Source organism: Crassostrea angulata, chromosome 7 (genome assembly GCF_025612915.1).
Source record: "Crassostrea angulata isolate pt1a10 chromosome 7, ASM2561291v2, whole genome shotgun sequence".
NCBI classification, from domain to species: domain Eukaryota; kingdom Metazoa; phylum Mollusca; class Bivalvia; order Ostreida; family Ostreidae; genus Magallana; species Magallana angulata.
The window spans coordinates 39729867-39748041 of record NC_069117.1 but is presented as its reverse complement, the minus strand read 5'-3'; the positions used below and the strand labels follow the sequence as shown (position 1 = coordinate 39748041).

The 18175-nt window shown below is 33.5% G+C and overlaps 2 protein-coding genes across 7 annotated transcripts; both read right to left on the bottom strand.

Annotated features, from left to right (window-relative positions):
- Positions 1-1216: 1216 nt before the first annotated feature.
- LOC128155838 (sodium/glucose cotransporter 4-like) lies at positions 1217-11483 on the bottom strand. Of its 3 annotated transcripts, none has more exons than XM_052817713.1 (14): positions 7875-8024; positions 7637-7708; positions 7130-7234; positions 6730-6789; positions 6529-6633; positions 6061-6166; positions 5794-5874; positions 5349-5563; positions 5029-5164; positions 4759-4866; positions 3677-3996; positions 2658-2879; positions 2215-2371; positions 1217-1722 (listed from the first exon to the last, which is right to left on the bottom strand). In XM_052817713.1, the coding sequence occupies exons 1-14, from the start codon at positions 7992-7994 to the stop codon at positions 1514-1516; spliced, it is 2016 nt and encodes a 671-aa protein (XP_052673673.1). In that variant the 5' UTR covers positions 7995-8024; the 3' UTR covers positions 1217-1513. The 3 variants fall into 3 exon arrangements, with proteins under 3 accessions (XP_052673673.1, XP_052673675.1, XP_052673674.1); XM_052817715.1 differs by lacking the exon at positions 7875-8024 and adding an exon at positions 11344-11483 and having other exon boundaries at positions 1218-1722; XM_052817714.1 differs by having other exon boundaries at positions 1218-1722; positions 7871-8024.
- LOC128155841 (sodium/glucose cotransporter 4-like) lies at positions 11351-17412 on the bottom strand. Of its 4 annotated transcripts, XM_052817717.1 has the most exons (14): positions 16507-17412; positions 16271-16342; positions 15708-15812; positions 15372-15431; positions 15169-15273; positions 14774-14879; positions 14518-14598; positions 14095-14309; positions 13724-13859; positions 13503-13610; positions 13044-13363; positions 12720-12941; positions 11848-12004; positions 11351-11559 (listed from the first exon to the last, which is right to left on the bottom strand). In XM_052817717.1, the coding sequence occupies exons 1-14, from the start codon at positions 16582-16584 to the stop codon at positions 11351-11353; spliced, it is 1974 nt and encodes a 657-aa protein (XP_052673677.1). In that variant the 5' UTR covers positions 16585-17412. The 4 variants fall into 4 exon arrangements, with proteins under 4 accessions (XP_052673677.1, XP_052673679.1, XP_052673680.1 ...); XM_052817719.1 differs by lacking the exon at positions 15372-15431; XM_052817720.1 differs by lacking the exons at positions 16271-16342; positions 16507-17412 and having other exon boundaries at positions 15218-15273; positions 15708-15778.
- Positions 17413-18175: the final 763 nt, after the last annotated feature.

Genomic DNA, 18175 nt, shown 5'->3' with positions numbered 1-18175 from the left:
TTGTCTTCAAATCCATTGAACATAAATTTCATATTTACTTTGGTTAGTAAGGATACAATGTTATTATATGCATTTTCCTTATGAACTTAGAAGTTTTGGCATTATCAAATATACTTCCGAAACTGTTTACTAGTAACAGTGCAACTTCTCCATGCGCGAATTTATAGGGACCGGGGCTGAAAGTACTTAACAGAATTTCAAGATACAAGTTTCCGTTGATAAAGACATAATGTATGGACATGCACATTTGCTTATAAATTTTGATTTGATAATTTTCTTGGATTTTTTTTACCTTTTTACACTGTATTTCAATATCTGTTATATTTATGCCTTCATGTTTATTACCTTTTATTATGCCTTGTCATTTAATGCAGGGACATTGAATTTGTAAGCGTTTAGTTCATGAATCGAAAAAAAGGAATATTACTCTCAATGAGATCAACGGCTGCTATAAGGATATTTCTGTCAAGTTATGCGCGCAAAGTATGCTGAAATTCAATTATAATTTTTAAAAATATCTTTCGGAATATCATTTTCTCTATGGAAAACATGAATGCATGTATGAAGGGATGATGATTAAAAAGAACTAGTATTTGTGCATTTTATATTGAGATAACACTACAAAGTAAGTTTCGTGTTCATTCTTGATAAACCGCAATTACATAACACAGGCACGTGCGATTTCAACAATTGCAGTTGATAGACGAACACTCTGGCCTGTGGGACCGGTGGGGTTAGGATAAAGATTTAAAACGGCAGTTTTATTTTATTTCACCATACAATAAAAGGTAAATATTAATCAGTGTACATGTTGTACTGTGGATATGAACTAACCAGTCACTTATCGAGGTTACAAGTTACGAAGTACATGTATCATCAAAAGCATTCACAACTATTTAGTATACGTAATTCTTTCCTTTATCATAAAGTCTTGATCGTGGATAGAAACATTATACAGGCACGTAGCATTGTTTTTTAAGTGGAAGGGGGGGGGATGCACAGACCTTCCAAAAATCTTGCTAAGCCAAAAATACTTACTAGCTTCCTCAATCTTTAAAATCCCAATCCGTTGGGATTGGGGTGGTGTCATGCGTCGTACCATTTTTAAGTCTATATGTCGAGATTTCCGATAGTTTTTAATTATTTTCAACACTGTCCACAAATAGAGCCCTGCCCCCTCCATCCTAATTCTACATGCGTGCTATATATACAAATAAATACTATGTACAACAACAATCATCACTTTATTAGTTCTTGATTTAGTTATGTATATGTATATTTATTCATTAAAGTATGAAAATGATCAATATGCATATGTACAGTACATACTAGTATATAAAAATAAGTCAACACATTTTCGACGTAGAGAAAAATATATCTGTCCAATTTCTATACACTTCTAGTTCTCCAGTCAATTTAATTGAAATTGATACTGCACAAAAATACTTTTGAAATATTTAAAGTTTTCGTATCATTAGATTCCAAAAGAAATTCCGCTTCTTGTCAATAAATACTAATGAAAGTAGCCTAGTAAGAAAACCGTCACGAGACTGATAGATATAGCAGATGCATTTAGAATGGTCTTCAATTTCGAGTCTTCCTCTAATGACGTCATCTTTCTACGCAGTGCTTGTAGTTCCTGTGCTGTCATATTCTGTTTTGCATCCTCGTCAATTCCACACACCCAGTTTCTACACTTGGTCTTAAGTCGTTGGAAACCGCCTGACAAATGAGTAACATTTAAAGGAATGTATCATATCTGTGAAATTTCTACCAACATAAAAGGTGCATTATATAGTTGTACTTTCATCTTTTGGAAAAAAAAATCAATTTCTATATGCAGAGAATGCCATATTGATTAAAGTTTATGACTGCAATGTTAACTTGTAACTGGGTCATTTAAATTGAAACAAAAAATTATGCACATGTGAGTAAAAAAAATCAAATTCAAATGGAAAGAATTTCAACTAAACAGTGTCATGAGTTATCTCTCTTTTTCAAACACTGAGGTCACACTGCATGGTGTCTTTCCATAAAATATGTCAGTTAAAGATCGGGATAGACAAAAACAATTAAATTTTTTTTAGGTATTCATAATAACGTTTATTGTAAAAAATTGTTTGAATTCCATAACCCCCCCCCCCAAAAAAAAAATGAAAGCTTACAATGGGCGGAGTAGTCAAGAACAATGCCCAAAAAAAACCAAATTCTAACCTTCCTCGTTCTCAGCTGCTGGATCACTCTCCTGTATCTGCATGGTTTTAGAATCTTCTCCTTTTACATGGACAGAGATATGGACTTCTTCATCCTCGTCGTCAGTCAGTTCCGGTTCCTCTTCATCATCTTTTGTCCACCATGTTAATCGATGAAGCTACAGAAAAATCAAGTGTACTTATCGAAGGTTTATTGGGAAATCTTTCATCATAAAAAAATTCTGATTTACAAATATAATTTGTTTTTACCTTTAACTGTTTAAATTATCTTGAACCACCGTAAACATGTAAATTTATGATAAAACATGTTTTCAACTAAAATATTTTTCTTCTGTAAATTCTAACAAAACCCTTCCTGTACATAATGGAACCATAAAAATCTGCAACATCAAGAAATTTGTTTCATAATTGAAAAAAATTTAATATAAATAGAGTAACATATACCTTCTTTTCTGGGCGTGGTTGAGTAAACAAACTTATGACCACCATAGCAATGGTTGAAAACAAAGCCAAAAGTGTTGCAAAATGTAGAAAATCCACTTTGGAAATGATTTCTGGTCTTGGGTCCACTTCGTTACTGCCACACGCAGGTGCGAGAAAAGTAAAATCTAGAACCATGCGTACAAATCCAACCACAATACTCAGCATCAGTCCCCAAAACACGCCCTATGAAAAACATTGTACAATAGTGCATCACACTGACAGCTTGTTGAAGCAATATGAGCTTAATTTATTTTTTTGGAAATTTTATTGCAGAACTGTAATATATACTACTTACATGACCAAAATAAATTTTGTATGTTATAAATTTTTGTTAGTTACATTTTTGTAAGAAAAGCTATTGAGAGTCTGCGCAAAATTACAGTACTGTTGTCTTGTATAGACCACGTTTGTAAAATGTTTGTTCGCAAATAAATTATTCATTTGCTTTAAACTTATCTATCATAAAACATTGAAATTACATGAAGAATTATCATAACATCGAAAAAGAAAGTTTGGATAAAAGCTCAAATCGCTAAGACTTGAAATTGAGATTATTAGCACTGGCGTCGGAAGCAAATTGAAAGTGGGGGGGGGGGGCTAGACTAATCCTCGGAAATCTTAACAAGCAAAAAAAAAAAAACCTAATTCCCAAATCCTAATCCGTGGGGGGGGGGGGGGGGGGGGGGGGGGGGGGCATAGGTATACCTATGACTCCAACTTCTCAATATTTCAATCTTTTCAAGGTACATTTATGTTTCCTGAGATAAAAAGTGGGGGGGGGGGGGGGGCTGAACCCTCTCTGATGCTATGTGCCTAATGGTTACGTCTTCCTTTGCAAAAAAAAGTGGGGGGGCTAAGCCCCCCCCAGCCCCCCCCCCCGGTTCCGACGCCTATGATTAGTATAATCATTGTGAGCCCACCCCTCCTTCCCTTGTCCCAAACACACTTTCAGAATATCTGTCACGAGCATACAATTTTACCTGTTCTGTTGTTCGCTTCCAAAATAACCCCAAAAGAAACATCATACAAAGTGGTGGGATGAGATAGGACTTTACGGATTGCATATAGAACCAGAACCGTCCACCTTGTGTCTGCTGTAGAATGGGCAGCCACAGTATACTGAGGGCAATAAGGACAAGAACAGTAACTCGTCCCACGATCATCAGCTCCGACTGAGAAGCTTTTTTGCGGAACTGGTGCCAGATGTCCAGGGTCATGATGGAGCTCGCGCTATTCAAGATGGAGGTCAAGGAGCTCATCAGTGCAGCCAACAAAGCAGCCAACATCAGACCACGGAGGCCTGTCATAAAAAATAAGAAGTGAGTATTATGCAAAGAATTAGTCTAAGATGGGATAGGAGACATACCTGTATTTGACACCCTCTACAAATCCATTAATTCTACTATGAGTAGTGTTAAACCCAAAAGGTTTGCATTTCTTATAAATATTAATTGTTACATGTGATTTTATATTTTTCAGGTCACAATGTGTGATTTTTTTTATCCATTGAAACAATGTATGTAGGGACTGACAACGGACTTCTTCTAAATAGTTGTAGTTAATTCTAATTACGGTAAAAATCGGGGTTTCTTTCCATGTAATTTGTTCTAGATTGATCAGAACTTACATGAAAGACGTGAATTAAAAGAAAAAAACACTATCTTTTGGTTGTTGATTTGGGCTATACATGTAGCAAACATAAATGTAGTAGAAAAACACAATGTATTTTCTCTGCTATGAATGATACCTTTATACCCTCATGACTTACAATAACAATAATGAAACAAATTTATTGAGTAAATTAATGATCGGAAAATTGTCAATGCTAACACAAGGCTCGTAAACTTATGTATAGCTTCTCTTAAAAAAAAATGGGCTTGCAATTATAGTATGGTAATGTTTAACAGCATACTTAGATGTTTATTCTATAGTTAATGCATTTGCATTTTTTGTGGCCTATTTTGTGTTGTTACAAGTTGCCGCTATGGGTCGTAGGGTGGCAGCAGCTTACAGAAGTCTAAATATGAGAATATGTGTGTTTCTGTCAGAGAATTACATGAACCTTTTGGAAGCAGGCGGAGAACCATGAGCGGATACGCAATGTTGGTACATCCACTTTTGTTGTTGCAGAACGCCATGCATTTATCTGGATCCGAACATGCCACCTCCTCTGTAATATAAAGAAAAAGTAAAACGATATGACTGAGCGTGGAAATCAGGTACAATACAGTTCGATAACTTATTTCATAAGGCTTTTATATGATCATATGTGTATGTGTATGATGAAAAGAGAAAGAGTGAGAGAGACAGATAGGCAGAGAAAAGTAGAAACCTGTGTAGAGAATCCGACTGTTCATTCCAGGAATTACGAACATCAGGAACCCCGTTAATTTTAGCGCCGCTCCAAGCAGCGCCCCTGCCTTTGCGTGTACCATATTTCGAGCAGATAGTGTTCGCTGAACGATTATCTATTGTATAACGACATTAAAGACAAAAGTAACGCACAAAAGAAGACACATTCATACATAAAAGCTTGATTTGATTAATGCTACGTGTAGCCATTAAGTCCATATAGTTTAGTTCATACAACAAGCAAGATTGTAGATTTTTTTTAAAACAATTGTTTAAATCGGAAACGCTAATAAATATAACCTGATCCTGGTCCCATGTGTAGAGACCCAGGGTAGAGAGGCCGAGTAAAGCACCAGGCCAGGGAATGTCCCCTGTGACAGCATCTCTAAAAATATGGAGCGAATCTGCTGGAGGCACCCCACAGGAATAGTGAGAGCGATTGTATCTGGTTTCATTTGATATGGCATTCATAAATTTTGTTTCCATGGCCTCGTATCCTCCTACCTCTATAATAGCTAAAAAAAGTTAAGATTAAAGTTATTAAAATATGGAATAAAAGAAACATGAGAGAGAGAGAGAGAGAGAGAGAGAGAGAGAGAGAGAGAGATGTTACTTTGCTTCATCCTCATTGGAACCATCATCATATATGACCATTATCAATAACATATTATTAGATGACTCTTAAGTATCGTTATCATATTCGTTACACAGTAATATGAAATACGAGAATATGTAATTTACTAACACATGAAGAAGAGTATGGTTGCACCAATGATGAGTACCACGGTTTGCAAGGTATCTGTGTAGATTACAGAGGCCAGACCACCTGAAAGTAAAGTAAAAAAGACATAGGTATATTTGACACATTAAATAGGTCATTGATCAGTTAAAACACATGCAAGAGCATATATCGCGCAGTGAAAAAACCTTGGACATTGCTATGTATATAAGCACTACATGTTAAAGCTTCCGTTATCTTTGATGCAGTTTACATAATCCAACATTTACCTACCAACTGTGGTATATAGAGCAGTGATTCCAAGTATTATGCTGACACACAAATAGATATTCCATTCCAGCATTTGTTGTAGAAAAATTGCTCCTGTATAGATTTCACCCTACAAAAGTGTAACTTAAGATGAAAGCTTTGATACGAGTACCGATCATTTTTTCTGTTCCAGCGAAAAATGTGTACATGTACAAAAGACGGCTTCATTTCTATTATTGTAAGTATATTGAGGTACATGCAAAACATCTTCAAATCAGCTGAAATGAGTGAACTCAATGTATGTATTCTCAAAAGCCTATTTTTTTTCCCGTTCCAATCGTCTTGTCACAGTTGGTTGGCTACATATAAATTTTTTGATTGTTAAAAAAATGTTGGCATGTGATGATGACGGAAACATGTACATTGTGTCCTCGTTTTCGAACAAAAAACTTTAAAAGCTCTATGCAATATAAACATTTTACAATAACTTACAGAGACATTAAAGAGGATGTAGCCAAGTAGAGCAAGGAAGGACACGTACATGCGCAGTCGACGTCCTCCAAATCGCTTCTTTACCCATTCAGGTATGGTGTAGGCCTTTACATACGATGAATTGCGTCATTTAAAAAACGATGTGAACAAATCAATTGTTTAATATGTTAAAGATGATTTAAATGTAATATATTCACTTACCCCACATGCAACATACACGGGAAGAAATACCCAACCCAGTAAAATCAGGAAAAACACCGCCTATAAAGAATAACATATATTTTGCATCTTCCACACTTCATCCGAATATTAAAAGCCCAAAAACATTTTATGTAAACAGTGAAATTTTCGTCATGGAATAAAATTTAAGTGAAATCTTACTCGCACTAAAATTCAAAATATGTTTTAAAAAAGGTTTTCTAATCACAAATATGAAAAATGATAATAGTTTTTTGTGAGAGTACCTTTCTCTAAAGATATATTAAGAACCCAATATTTATAACATTAAGCCATACCTTGCAAAAATAGTATTTTAAAAAGGTCAATTAAAACTGTTCCACATTAATTACATATACATACTATATACAGTTTATAGTCTTACATGCCATTCATATATAGTGACAGCTATTCCAGATCCTGCAGCTGTACCAGCCAAACCAATGAACATAGGGGCTCCTATGTTACTAGCATATATTGAGGCACCAATCTGGAGAGAAAGAATCGCCTGATACTGTAATATACTTTTATCAATAGTATAAATAGGTAAATACATGTATACAAACAACAAAAGTAGCTTTCTGATTTTAAATGCAACCGTTAAACAAAAACTTAAACATTTTTTAAAAATCCCCGCAATTTCCACGTTATAAATTAAGGTAATTTCTATGCAAGCACTGGTTAAAAGACGTGGTCGGAACATTATCAAAAATAACGCGTATTCAAAATCAGTAATGTGATACTGTATAAACACATTTATTTAGCATTCCCTATAGGGTTTTTTTTCCCGCATTAAACCTGTTACCACTAGTTAAGGGTCATGAATTTCAAATTTCTACATGACTGAACACGGTTCTTTAGTTGCTGAATTTAGGTTCGTTGTAAAACTCACAGGTATCCAGTGCATGTCTTTTCCCGCCAAAAAGTAGCCCTTCGCATTGCCTTTGTTTGGTCTGAACGTCGACTGGATTGAAGATTGAATGAAACATGAATATGTGCACTGTTAAGTCAAAAGAACGACTAATATATCATTATTTTAATGAGATAAACTTGAAATCAGAAGCACCGTAGCATGCATAAAGATAAAAAACAATTTTTATATATAAAAGGCAAGCTAAAACAATACCCACAACCCAACAGCCAGAACAATGCAAAAATAAACACCAAGGGTGATATAGTCTTCCAAGAATAAGTTTTCTGCCATAGTAGCTAACTGTAAAATTTCTAGTTTCAATTTGAACGTTTCGCATTCAACCGGAGGTCATGCCTAAAATCTCAGGTAAATGACACTGCGTTAACGCGATGTCGTCTGTTGATATATACATAGTGCTGTAGTCGTCTGCCTTTATTTTTCACAGATAAATTTATTGTTCGTACGTATGTGATCGTTTTATCTACTTTTGCTCTTTCTTCTCAACCAATATATATTTATAGATCAGGGCCCGGTTTTTCGAAAGGTGGTTAAATTTAACACCGTGTTAAGGATAAAAACAGGTTAAATCCTAATCAAGTGATTAGCTAACACAGTGGTTAAATTCTGTTGATCAAAAGCAATTTAACGCATTGGTTAGCTAACACTGTGTTAACTGAGTTAACCACTTGCTAATTACTTGGTTACCCATAATGCATTTCTACTTCCTATATATGAAGAAAAAAAGATTTTGCTTTGGGATTTCAATAAGTTTGAATTTAGTGAAATATTATTATATTTTAGGGTTTAACTTACACCAACATTCTATGAAAAGACATCTTGTTTTAGAATAAGAAAGCTTATGCAATTCTGAGAAAAAGTATACCCCATATTGCCAATTCCATTGAGGTTTAAGACATATATGGTCATTTAAGTGAACCCACCATTTCCACTTTACTCTATAGCAATTAAACATAAATTCATAATTATGGTTCTTCTTCAGCAAAACATCTTTACTTAATTTTTTAGAGGTCAATTGTTGTTCAACCTCTTTTAATAAGAAACCTTATTCAGTACTGCATGTATCTACATGATATTATCATTATAAAAGCACCACATCACTTAGATATACCCTTGCATGTATACCCTATGTATTGATTTTCATAAAAGGCAGGGGTTTGAAATCTTTTTCTTAATATAATGAACCTTGTGGCAATTTCCTTGTGTCACTTCTCACGCATATTTAAAAACAAGTATCACCGACGCTAAAAATTGACCTATTTTGATAAATTGGATGAATTGTAGCATTTTTAGTGACAAATATACATGCTGTCCTGCATGTAATTTCTTGTTTTTATTAAAAAGTAAGCTAAGCTAAGCAATCATATTTAATGAAAATCTGATTTATTCTGGTTCCTAATTCTACTACCTTTTCAACCATTATAAAAAAATAATAAACCTTCAAGTGTGATGCCTGTTTTTAAAAAAAATAAAATTCAAACACCCGGGTAGCTGGAGACAGATAAGAAATCCCCAAAAATGTTCCAACTTTACATGTTTTTCTACTTATTTGATGCATAAATACAATACAAAGATAAAAATATTGTTGCTTCTTGGTCATTTCAAAAGTAGTTATTATAGCAGATGTTATTTTAATTTATGTAAAATGTACTTTTACATATCCTACATGTAATGTAAATTGAGACAATTGAAAGGAGTGGGTGATTTTTCAACTATGTAAATGTATATTTCACCTTTGGACAAGGAGCAAAAAGATTTGATTTTTTTTTTTTACATTTTGTATTCAATGATAACTGCATTTGTCTCCATGGAGAAAATATGCCTTAAATAAAAGGGTAATTATATCAGAGGCTTACTAGTATTAATGCATATTTTTATACAAGGACATTATAGACAAAAACATACAAAATAAAGGTAATAGATATTTAATCTAACATGGGTAATTAAAGACAACAATTTGTCATTAAAAAACACAACAATATAACATTTACCCCTAAAAACTGTGATAAACAAAAATTGAGTCATCTATGCATGTGTAACATTCTGTGTATACTTTAGTTTATTTATTGGGTATTTCATATTTGGATGAAAATCTCAACTTTTATATTATAAAAGTACAAATATAAAGTAATCAACATACTGTGTTAAAGGAGAGAGAGAGAGAGAGAGAGAGAGAGAGAGAGAGAGAGAGAGAGAGAGAGAGCAATGGTTTACATTAGTATTGTTTTACATACTTTAATAATTATCATTTTCAGTTTATGGTATTTTAAACAATTTCATAATAAAAACATGTTAGACATGGTAATAGTAGAGAAAGAGAGAGAGAGAGAGAGAGAGAAAGAGAAAGAGAGAGAGAAAAAAACCCAAAAAATGTCAATTTTTTGGTCTAATGTGTATTATGATTTAAGCTTATTAGGATGAAGAAATTAGATCAAATGATGGTCCTCTGGTAAGATGGATACCGATCACTGAGATAAATAACCATCTGTTAGTCTTCGGTTTTTTGTGTTTTGATTTTTATTAATTTTCTACATAACTATCTGGAGTTTTTTAACAAGAAAATTCAAAGGCACATGGTGCATAGATATCCACCCTTTATCTACTGAGAGATATAAAAAAAACCCGAGGCCAACTCACACTTATTTCTGTTTTTTTATATGCATTATACTTTATTGATTATGTACCTTATTCGTCTTTTTAAGTTTGTTTTTAAAAATAGCTCATGGAGTCAAATAGGTAAATTATAAATAAATGTTGTCAAGATATTTCAGTTGATGTGTTTTTTCTGCATTAAAGAAAATGATGTCAGAAAGTTATCAGTTTTTGACCGATGTTTGCTGTTACTGATCATTAACTAAATTTTCGAAGCAAACCACATGTTTTTAAATTTATGTAACGTCTGGTTTATTTCTTAACATATCTGTGTTATCAAATAAATATATGTGAAAATTGAACGGGTTCATTGTTATTATTTAAAAAGGGAAATTTTGAATTGATGATCATTTGCATGTCGACCACGCTGCAAAAAAATTGTTCAACAATTTGCAGCACAATTTGAGGAAAGGGCCATAGGTACAAACGCTTCTTAAAATGTTAATCATCTTTAAATGAAGATCCGGCTGTTGTGTTGTCTTCGAATAAATAAAGACTTTCTTCATTTTCTCGCCTTTCGTGCTCCGCAAGTTAGTGTCTGTTCAAGATGCTGATGTGTCTGATGTGTTTTAAGCGCATATTGTACTGGTGCAAGAGATCTTTTAACATTTTGAAGATCGATTAACAGATTAGCACAAAAGAATCAATATAATCGAGAAGACATTTTTCAAAAAAAAAAAAATTCACTTGTTGATTAGGCACAGGTCAACGATTTGTATACGGATATTACGATATAATTAATAACAAAACAATGAACACTAAATTAGTACGTACATATTTTCTTTTATGAAAATATACATTGTATGCAACAGAGGCATTGTTTTGTTTGACAAGAACGTACACTGAATAAAAAAGTGATCTACTATTGCTCAACTAAAGCCCAAAATAAATCGACTCAGCTATCCATGTAAAAACCCAGATAAAAACGGTGTATACCGTATATGCTAAGAAAAATGTTAAATATAAATACATTTTTGCAAAATTAGCTTTCAAATACGCAGTCAAAACTTTAATACCTGCATTTTACGCGAAATAAACCAATAAAACAATAGTCAAAATGGTGATGAAAATAGCAGACACATTTAAAATGATCTTCATCTTTGAGGATTCCTCTAGTGACGTCATCCTTCTCCGGAGTTCTTGTAGTTCCTGAGCTGTCAGTGTCTGCTTTGCATCCTCGTCAATTCCACACACCCAGTTTTTAAACGAAGTCTTAAGTCGTTCAAATCCAGCTAACAAACAATTTCAAGGATAAAGAACTATTAGTTGAAATATGTTACAGTATTGGATTCCAAAATGTTGCGTTTAGCAAATCGTTATGGTCTTGGAACTATTTTCAAAACTTTTAAATTCATACAAAGATAGCTGGTAACAGTCTATAAAGACACCTCATACAATGTTTAGCAAAGAGTGTTTCATCAACACCCCTAGAACTGTAGAAAAAATGACAATAAGCCCGTCCCATCCCTTCCGTTCGACCATGTGGTAACAAAAACGTTATAATTATCATAAAAGCTTACTTTTTTCATTTTCATTTGTTTGATCATTTTCCTGTATCTGCATGGTTTTAGGATCTTCTCCCCTTTTTATGAATGAAGTATGAACTTCTTCATCCTCATTATCAGTCAGTTCCGGTTCCGCTTCATCATTCCTTGTCCACCATGTCAATCGGTGAAGCTACAGAGGAGTCTCCAGTGAGATATCTATCTGGTACTAAGCCAGTTTTGACTTCAAACTCTTCGTTGTAAAGTTAAGGTCATATGAGATTTAGGGTCAAAACGGGTTCAGCCATGATGGATTTTTTATACTTTAATATCAATTGATAGAAAAGGTAAATATAAGTACAAGATATAAGAACTCATAGTAATTGGAGGGGTATAAATTTAATGTTATGACAACCAACAAAGTAAAAGCCTCCCTCAAAAAAAGGAAAAAAGGAGAGAAGATTACACTTTTAAGACCACCTTTTAAACTAAAAACTAAAACGCGAAACAATAAGCTCTATGAATATTGAAAACATTGACAGAAAGAAGGCCTTAAGTAAACGGACTCATACCCCAACATAGTGGAGAGCAAATAAAAACTGTTAATAGAAAATGACGTGGTATTTGATTATCTGTTGTATCTAGACTATTCATAAGGGTTGTCTGTAAGTAAAGGTGCTTCATGTTAAAGTTACTTTAATACAAACCATGTTTAAGATTAACGATTGTTTATTAATGCATTTCCTTGTGTTTTATATTCTTTAATTGAAAGCCGGATTTTCCTGCCGTTTTGCCCCCTCCCCCTTCCAAAAAACCTTTTTGCTAAATCAATCATTTATATTACATGGTAACAGAATGAAAAATCTACAAATTTTGTTCATACAGTTGTATGTCTAATCAGTAGGTACCTTCTTTTCTGGACGGGGCTGAGTAAATAAACTGATGACCACCATAACTATGGTTGAAATCAAAGCCAAAATTATTGCAAAGTGTAGAAAATCCACTTTGGAAATGATTTCTGGCCTGGTGTCAACTTCGTTACTGCCACATGGAGGTGCAAGAAAAGTAAAATCTAGGGCCATGCGTACAACACCCACTATGGTGCTCAACATTAGTCCCCAAAACACGCCCTATAAAACAAAATACATGTAGTTTCATAGTATATTTAAAAAAAAACCTATCGAACAATACTTCAAGGCAATTGAAATATAATGTCAATAATTTCCAATTACCTGCTCTGTCGTTCTGTTCCAAAATAACCCTAAGAGAAACATCATACACAGTGGAGGGATGAGATAGGACTTTACGGATTGCATATAGAACCAGAATCGTCCACCCTGTGTCTGCTGTAGAATGGGCAGCCAAAGTATACTGAGGGCAATAAGGACAAGAACAGTAACTCGTCCCACGATCATCAGCTCCGACTGAGACGCTTTTTTGCGGAACTGGTGCCAGATGTCCAGGGTCATGATGGAGCTCGCACTATTCAAGATGGAGGTCAAGGAGCTCATCAGAGCAGCCAACAAAGCAGCCAACATCAGACCACGGAGGCCTGTCCATAAAATAGAATACTGAAATATGTATGCTAAATAATGTATGTGAAAATCGTACATGTTTCGTGCTGTAACAAAAGCTTTAAATTGTAAATCAAGAGCCTCTGGGTTTTTTTATTTGTATTTAACAATCTAAACCTTTCGGAAGCAATCGAAGAACCATTAGCGGATAAGCTATGTTGGTACATCCGCTTTTGTTGTTGCAGAACGCCATGCATTTATCTGGATCAGAACATGCCACCTCCTCTGTAGTACAGAGAATGAAGAATATTATTTACTTCGATAATATTTTCATATGTACTTTATGTGCATAAGAGAAAAGGAGACAGAGATAAGGAGATAGAAAAAAAATTAGACACCTGTGTAAAGAATACGACTGATCATCCCAGGAATTACGAACAACAGAAACCCCGTCAATTTCAACACAGCTCCCAGCAGTGTCCCTGCCTTAGCATGTACCATATTTCGAGCAGAGAGTGTTCGTTGAACGATTATCTATTTTATGTTCGTAATGTAAGAAAGTACAAGCTTTCACAACTTAATTTGAAAATTTACTCAGATTATTGCTACTTATGTAATTTGGAATATTACAAACCGTTATATACAGACGAAAAAGAACATTATCTTTTTCATAGCATTTTCATTTAATAACATGCATAAAAATGTCTTTTCATTAAAGTCTTGTAATAGGATTCATAAATGTTCTTGCAGCCAGATTACAAAATATTACCTGATCCTGGTCCCATGTGTAGAGACCCAAGGTAGAAAGCCCAAGTATTGCCCCTGGCCAGGGAATGTCCCCTGTGACAGCATCTCTGTACATGTGGAGCGAATCTGCCGGAGGTACCCCACAGGAATAGTGAGAACGATTGTACCTGGTCTCATTCGACATGGCATTCATAAACTTTGTCTCCATGGCGTCGTATCCTCCTACTTCTATTATCGCTAAAAGAGGACAAAATATCGGAAGAAGAAATTGAAATGAATGCAAAGAGATTAATATATGAATTACTTTCACGAATAACTTTAACAATCGCCATCATCGTCATTATCATATCTTGATATACTACCTATAAGCATACTACTTATTATTAATATTAGAAATACTAGTAATTCTCTCTGTAAGAAACGTGTGTACATGTTCTCAACTAACACAAAAAGAACAGTATAGTTGCACCAATAATGAGTACCACGGCCTGCAAGGTGTCTGTATAGATAACGGACGCCAGATCACCTGAAAGAGCAAAAGTTAAAATAAGTATATCTAACATTAACCAGTCGTCAATCAGTTTTAAGTTCCCTCAAAGTACAAAATACAGTTAAAAAAAGTCTATGAATTACTCTGTCAGTGTGCACATACTGGGTTTGAGCTTTGTTATCTTTCTTGCAGTTTACATAATCATACATACCAACTGTTGTATATACAGCAGTGACTCCAAGAATTATGCTGACACATAAGTATATATTCCATTCCAGCATTTGTTGTAGGAAGATTGCTCCTGTATAGATTTCACCCTAGAATTTTTATTAGTTAAAATAGCGTATAAAATGCGTGTAAAATGCTCCGGTACAAAAACTAAGTAATTTGACCGTCGATATCCAATTACAAATGTGTCTACAAAAGAAGGCATAATTTCTGATATTTTTTGACATCTTTAAGGTATAGATCCTGAAAACAGTGACAACCTTCTTAAACTTAAATTACGAATTTGATTTATGATAATGACAACAAAGATCTTTGCTTTTAAGTAAACTAACACCATTCGTTGTGCTTTCACAATGTTAGAAATAAACAAAAACTTACAGACACATTAAAGAGGATGTAGCCAAGTAGAGCGAGAAAGGACACGTACATGCGCAGTCGACGTCCTCCAAATCGCTTCTTCACCCATTCAGGTATGGTGTAAGCCTTTATAAAGAATGAATTGTGTCATTCTTATTAGAATACCGATATGGACAAATTCAATGACTAAAGGAGCCGTCAAACAGTGAGTTTTGTTCACTTACCCCACATGCAACGTAAACAGGGAGAAAAACCCAGCCAAGTAAAATAATGAAAAACACCGCCTTTAAAGAAATATACGTATAAATGTTAACATCTGTTATGCTTCATTTAATTGCCAAATTATGAACAGTTTTATTTTTGAGTAATGGGAAATCATCTATAGAGGAAACTATAACTGAGCATTAGCTTTGACTTTAGTTGTTTCATAATTTTTTATTAGTTGAGGCAATCCTCCCCCCCCCCCCCCCTTGAAATCTTATAGTTAATAAATCACACATATCATGAAACGCTTTTACAACGAAATAACATGACATGCACTGTATATCTTATATTCTTACATGCCATTCATATATAGTGACAGCTATTCCAGACCCTGCAGCTGTACCAGCCAAACCAATGAACATAGGGGCTCCTATGTTACTTGCATATATTGAGGCACCAATCTGCAGAAAATGTAATGCGTAATTCTAAACAATCTGTGAAAAGTTGTAAAAAATCTTATCGATAGAATAAACTCAATCATATTTTCATTTTTCAATACAAGCATCGAATAAGCTGAAGTTGTTTCTAAAAAGCAAACAATTTGCTTCACGATGTGATTATCGACTAGCAACATTCAGATTATTATGTGGAACGAGAATCAAAACATTTGCCAACTTTGTAATATTTTGATTAATGTTATGCATTAACGTGGTTGTACGTTAAAAAATCATTAAAATAGAGCCTGCAATATATAAAATCCATGCAATTTATTGCTGTCTCTGTACATTTGTATTACACGTTTTTGCCTCCTAGTTTTTACTTTCGTATTTAACATTTGATTAAGGGTCATTGATTTAAAATTTCTACATGACTGAACACATGTTCACTTTTATTGTTGATGAATTTGCTTTCAACTCACAGGTATCCAGTGCATGTTCTTTCCCGCCAGAAAGTAGCCCTTTGCATTGCCTTTGTTAGGTCTGAAAGTCGACTGAATTGAAGATAAAATTATTTAAAATTGTTTGTTCAAAACTTCGACTACTGCACTACTGATTTAGATAAGATACAATTTAAGATAGGATATATATAGCATGGTATGAAAAATACATTTAATAATATTTGAAAAGCATGCAAAAATATTTTGTGCTACAATACCCATAATCCAACAGCCAGCACAATGCAAAAGTATACGCCAAGTGTTATGTAATCCTCCAGGAAAAGGTTTTCTGCCATAATGCCTAGATACGGATATTCTAGTTCGAACCTCGTTCATTCAACCTAGGTCAAGCTTAAATTCTCAGGTAGATTTATCAGAAGGTTTGTAAACATTCTATATATCGTAAAAACATTATGCAAGGATTTATGTCCGAGTATCTCTCCATCCCTTTAAATAAATGGGGCTGAAGGCCTAAGGTCGCCAAGGCCCATTGCTTTTGAGGAATGGGGTTGTAAAAGACACTACCCCACTAAAAAGCTACTGATTTGTTTCTTATTATTTGACCATAAAATATGCAAACATGATTTTTATCATAATATGAGAGATATCGTTATAGGATGTAATTCTTGGAAGAAAACAACAATAGGTTAAACTTTCACTGTCTTAGCCAATATCCGTAAAATGTTTGTAGTTTAATGATGCCAATGAATCAGCAAAGTCAGATATGAACAAACTTTAAATTACAACTTTTTTCCTACAGTACTAGCATGTACAAATATGGTTTTGGCAACACTGACAACTGGAAACGGAGATAACAGTAACTTATTGGTTTATTGAGATATATGAAATTCTACATGTGACATGTAAATGTGAAACTTAAATTTCTTTATAAAATTAAATTTGTCTTTATTTTCAAACATCAATAACCAATACATGCTATTAGAAATTAGTGTAGTCAACTATAGAATATAGATTGTACGTCTATGTAAAATAACTTACAAACATGTACGTATGTTTTATATGTGTTTTAATTTCAGTATAACATTTAGTAATAGTAATTATATCATAAATTTATATGCGAGACATGTATCATATTTGAATTTTGGGATGAAAATTGTTTTGCATTAATTTTACATTTTGTATTGTTAAAAATGTGAACCTTTTACATTGTATAACGTATCTTCATTTCTGAGTACTATGAGGGTTTATTTACTTCATACAGGTTTACATTTAAGGTGTAAATACCACCTTTATTTACTTATCGAACATTTAATGTCAATTTTTTTTTAATTTAAAAGGCCAATGAACCTTATTCATTTTTTGATGACATTCCGTATAAATTGAATTGTTTCTTATAATGAAGTGTGTTAGACTTAATACGGTTAAAGAGCTTACTAACATTCTGGAAAATGGTTCTTTTAGTAAAAAGAATTTCAGTTGAAAGTTTGATAAGAATAATATTCATTTACATACATTATCAAAAATTAAGATGCTATTTCATGAAAAATTGTTCAGTTTATTAAGTTCAATACAGTTATAGAAAAACGAGGGAATATAAAAGTTTGGCTTTTCAAATATTTATTTGCACATGCATCAGCATAATATCATTTATCTAATTATCATCAAGCATCAAACAAAACAAACATTCTGTTTCAGAGATCATGGAAATTATATATGATCCAAATTTAAATGTCGAAATACATATATTTAAAAAAACATGTTTTGTGGTACTAATAAGTGAATATACATTAAGAGGCAGTAGGATAGCTGAAATAAAAATAAAGATTCGTGTTCATTAGAACATGTAAGATAATTTAAATGTCGAAATACAGTTTTGTTTCACTTTGGCTAGTAACCGTGATATTAGTCATCAATTGATATGAAAAT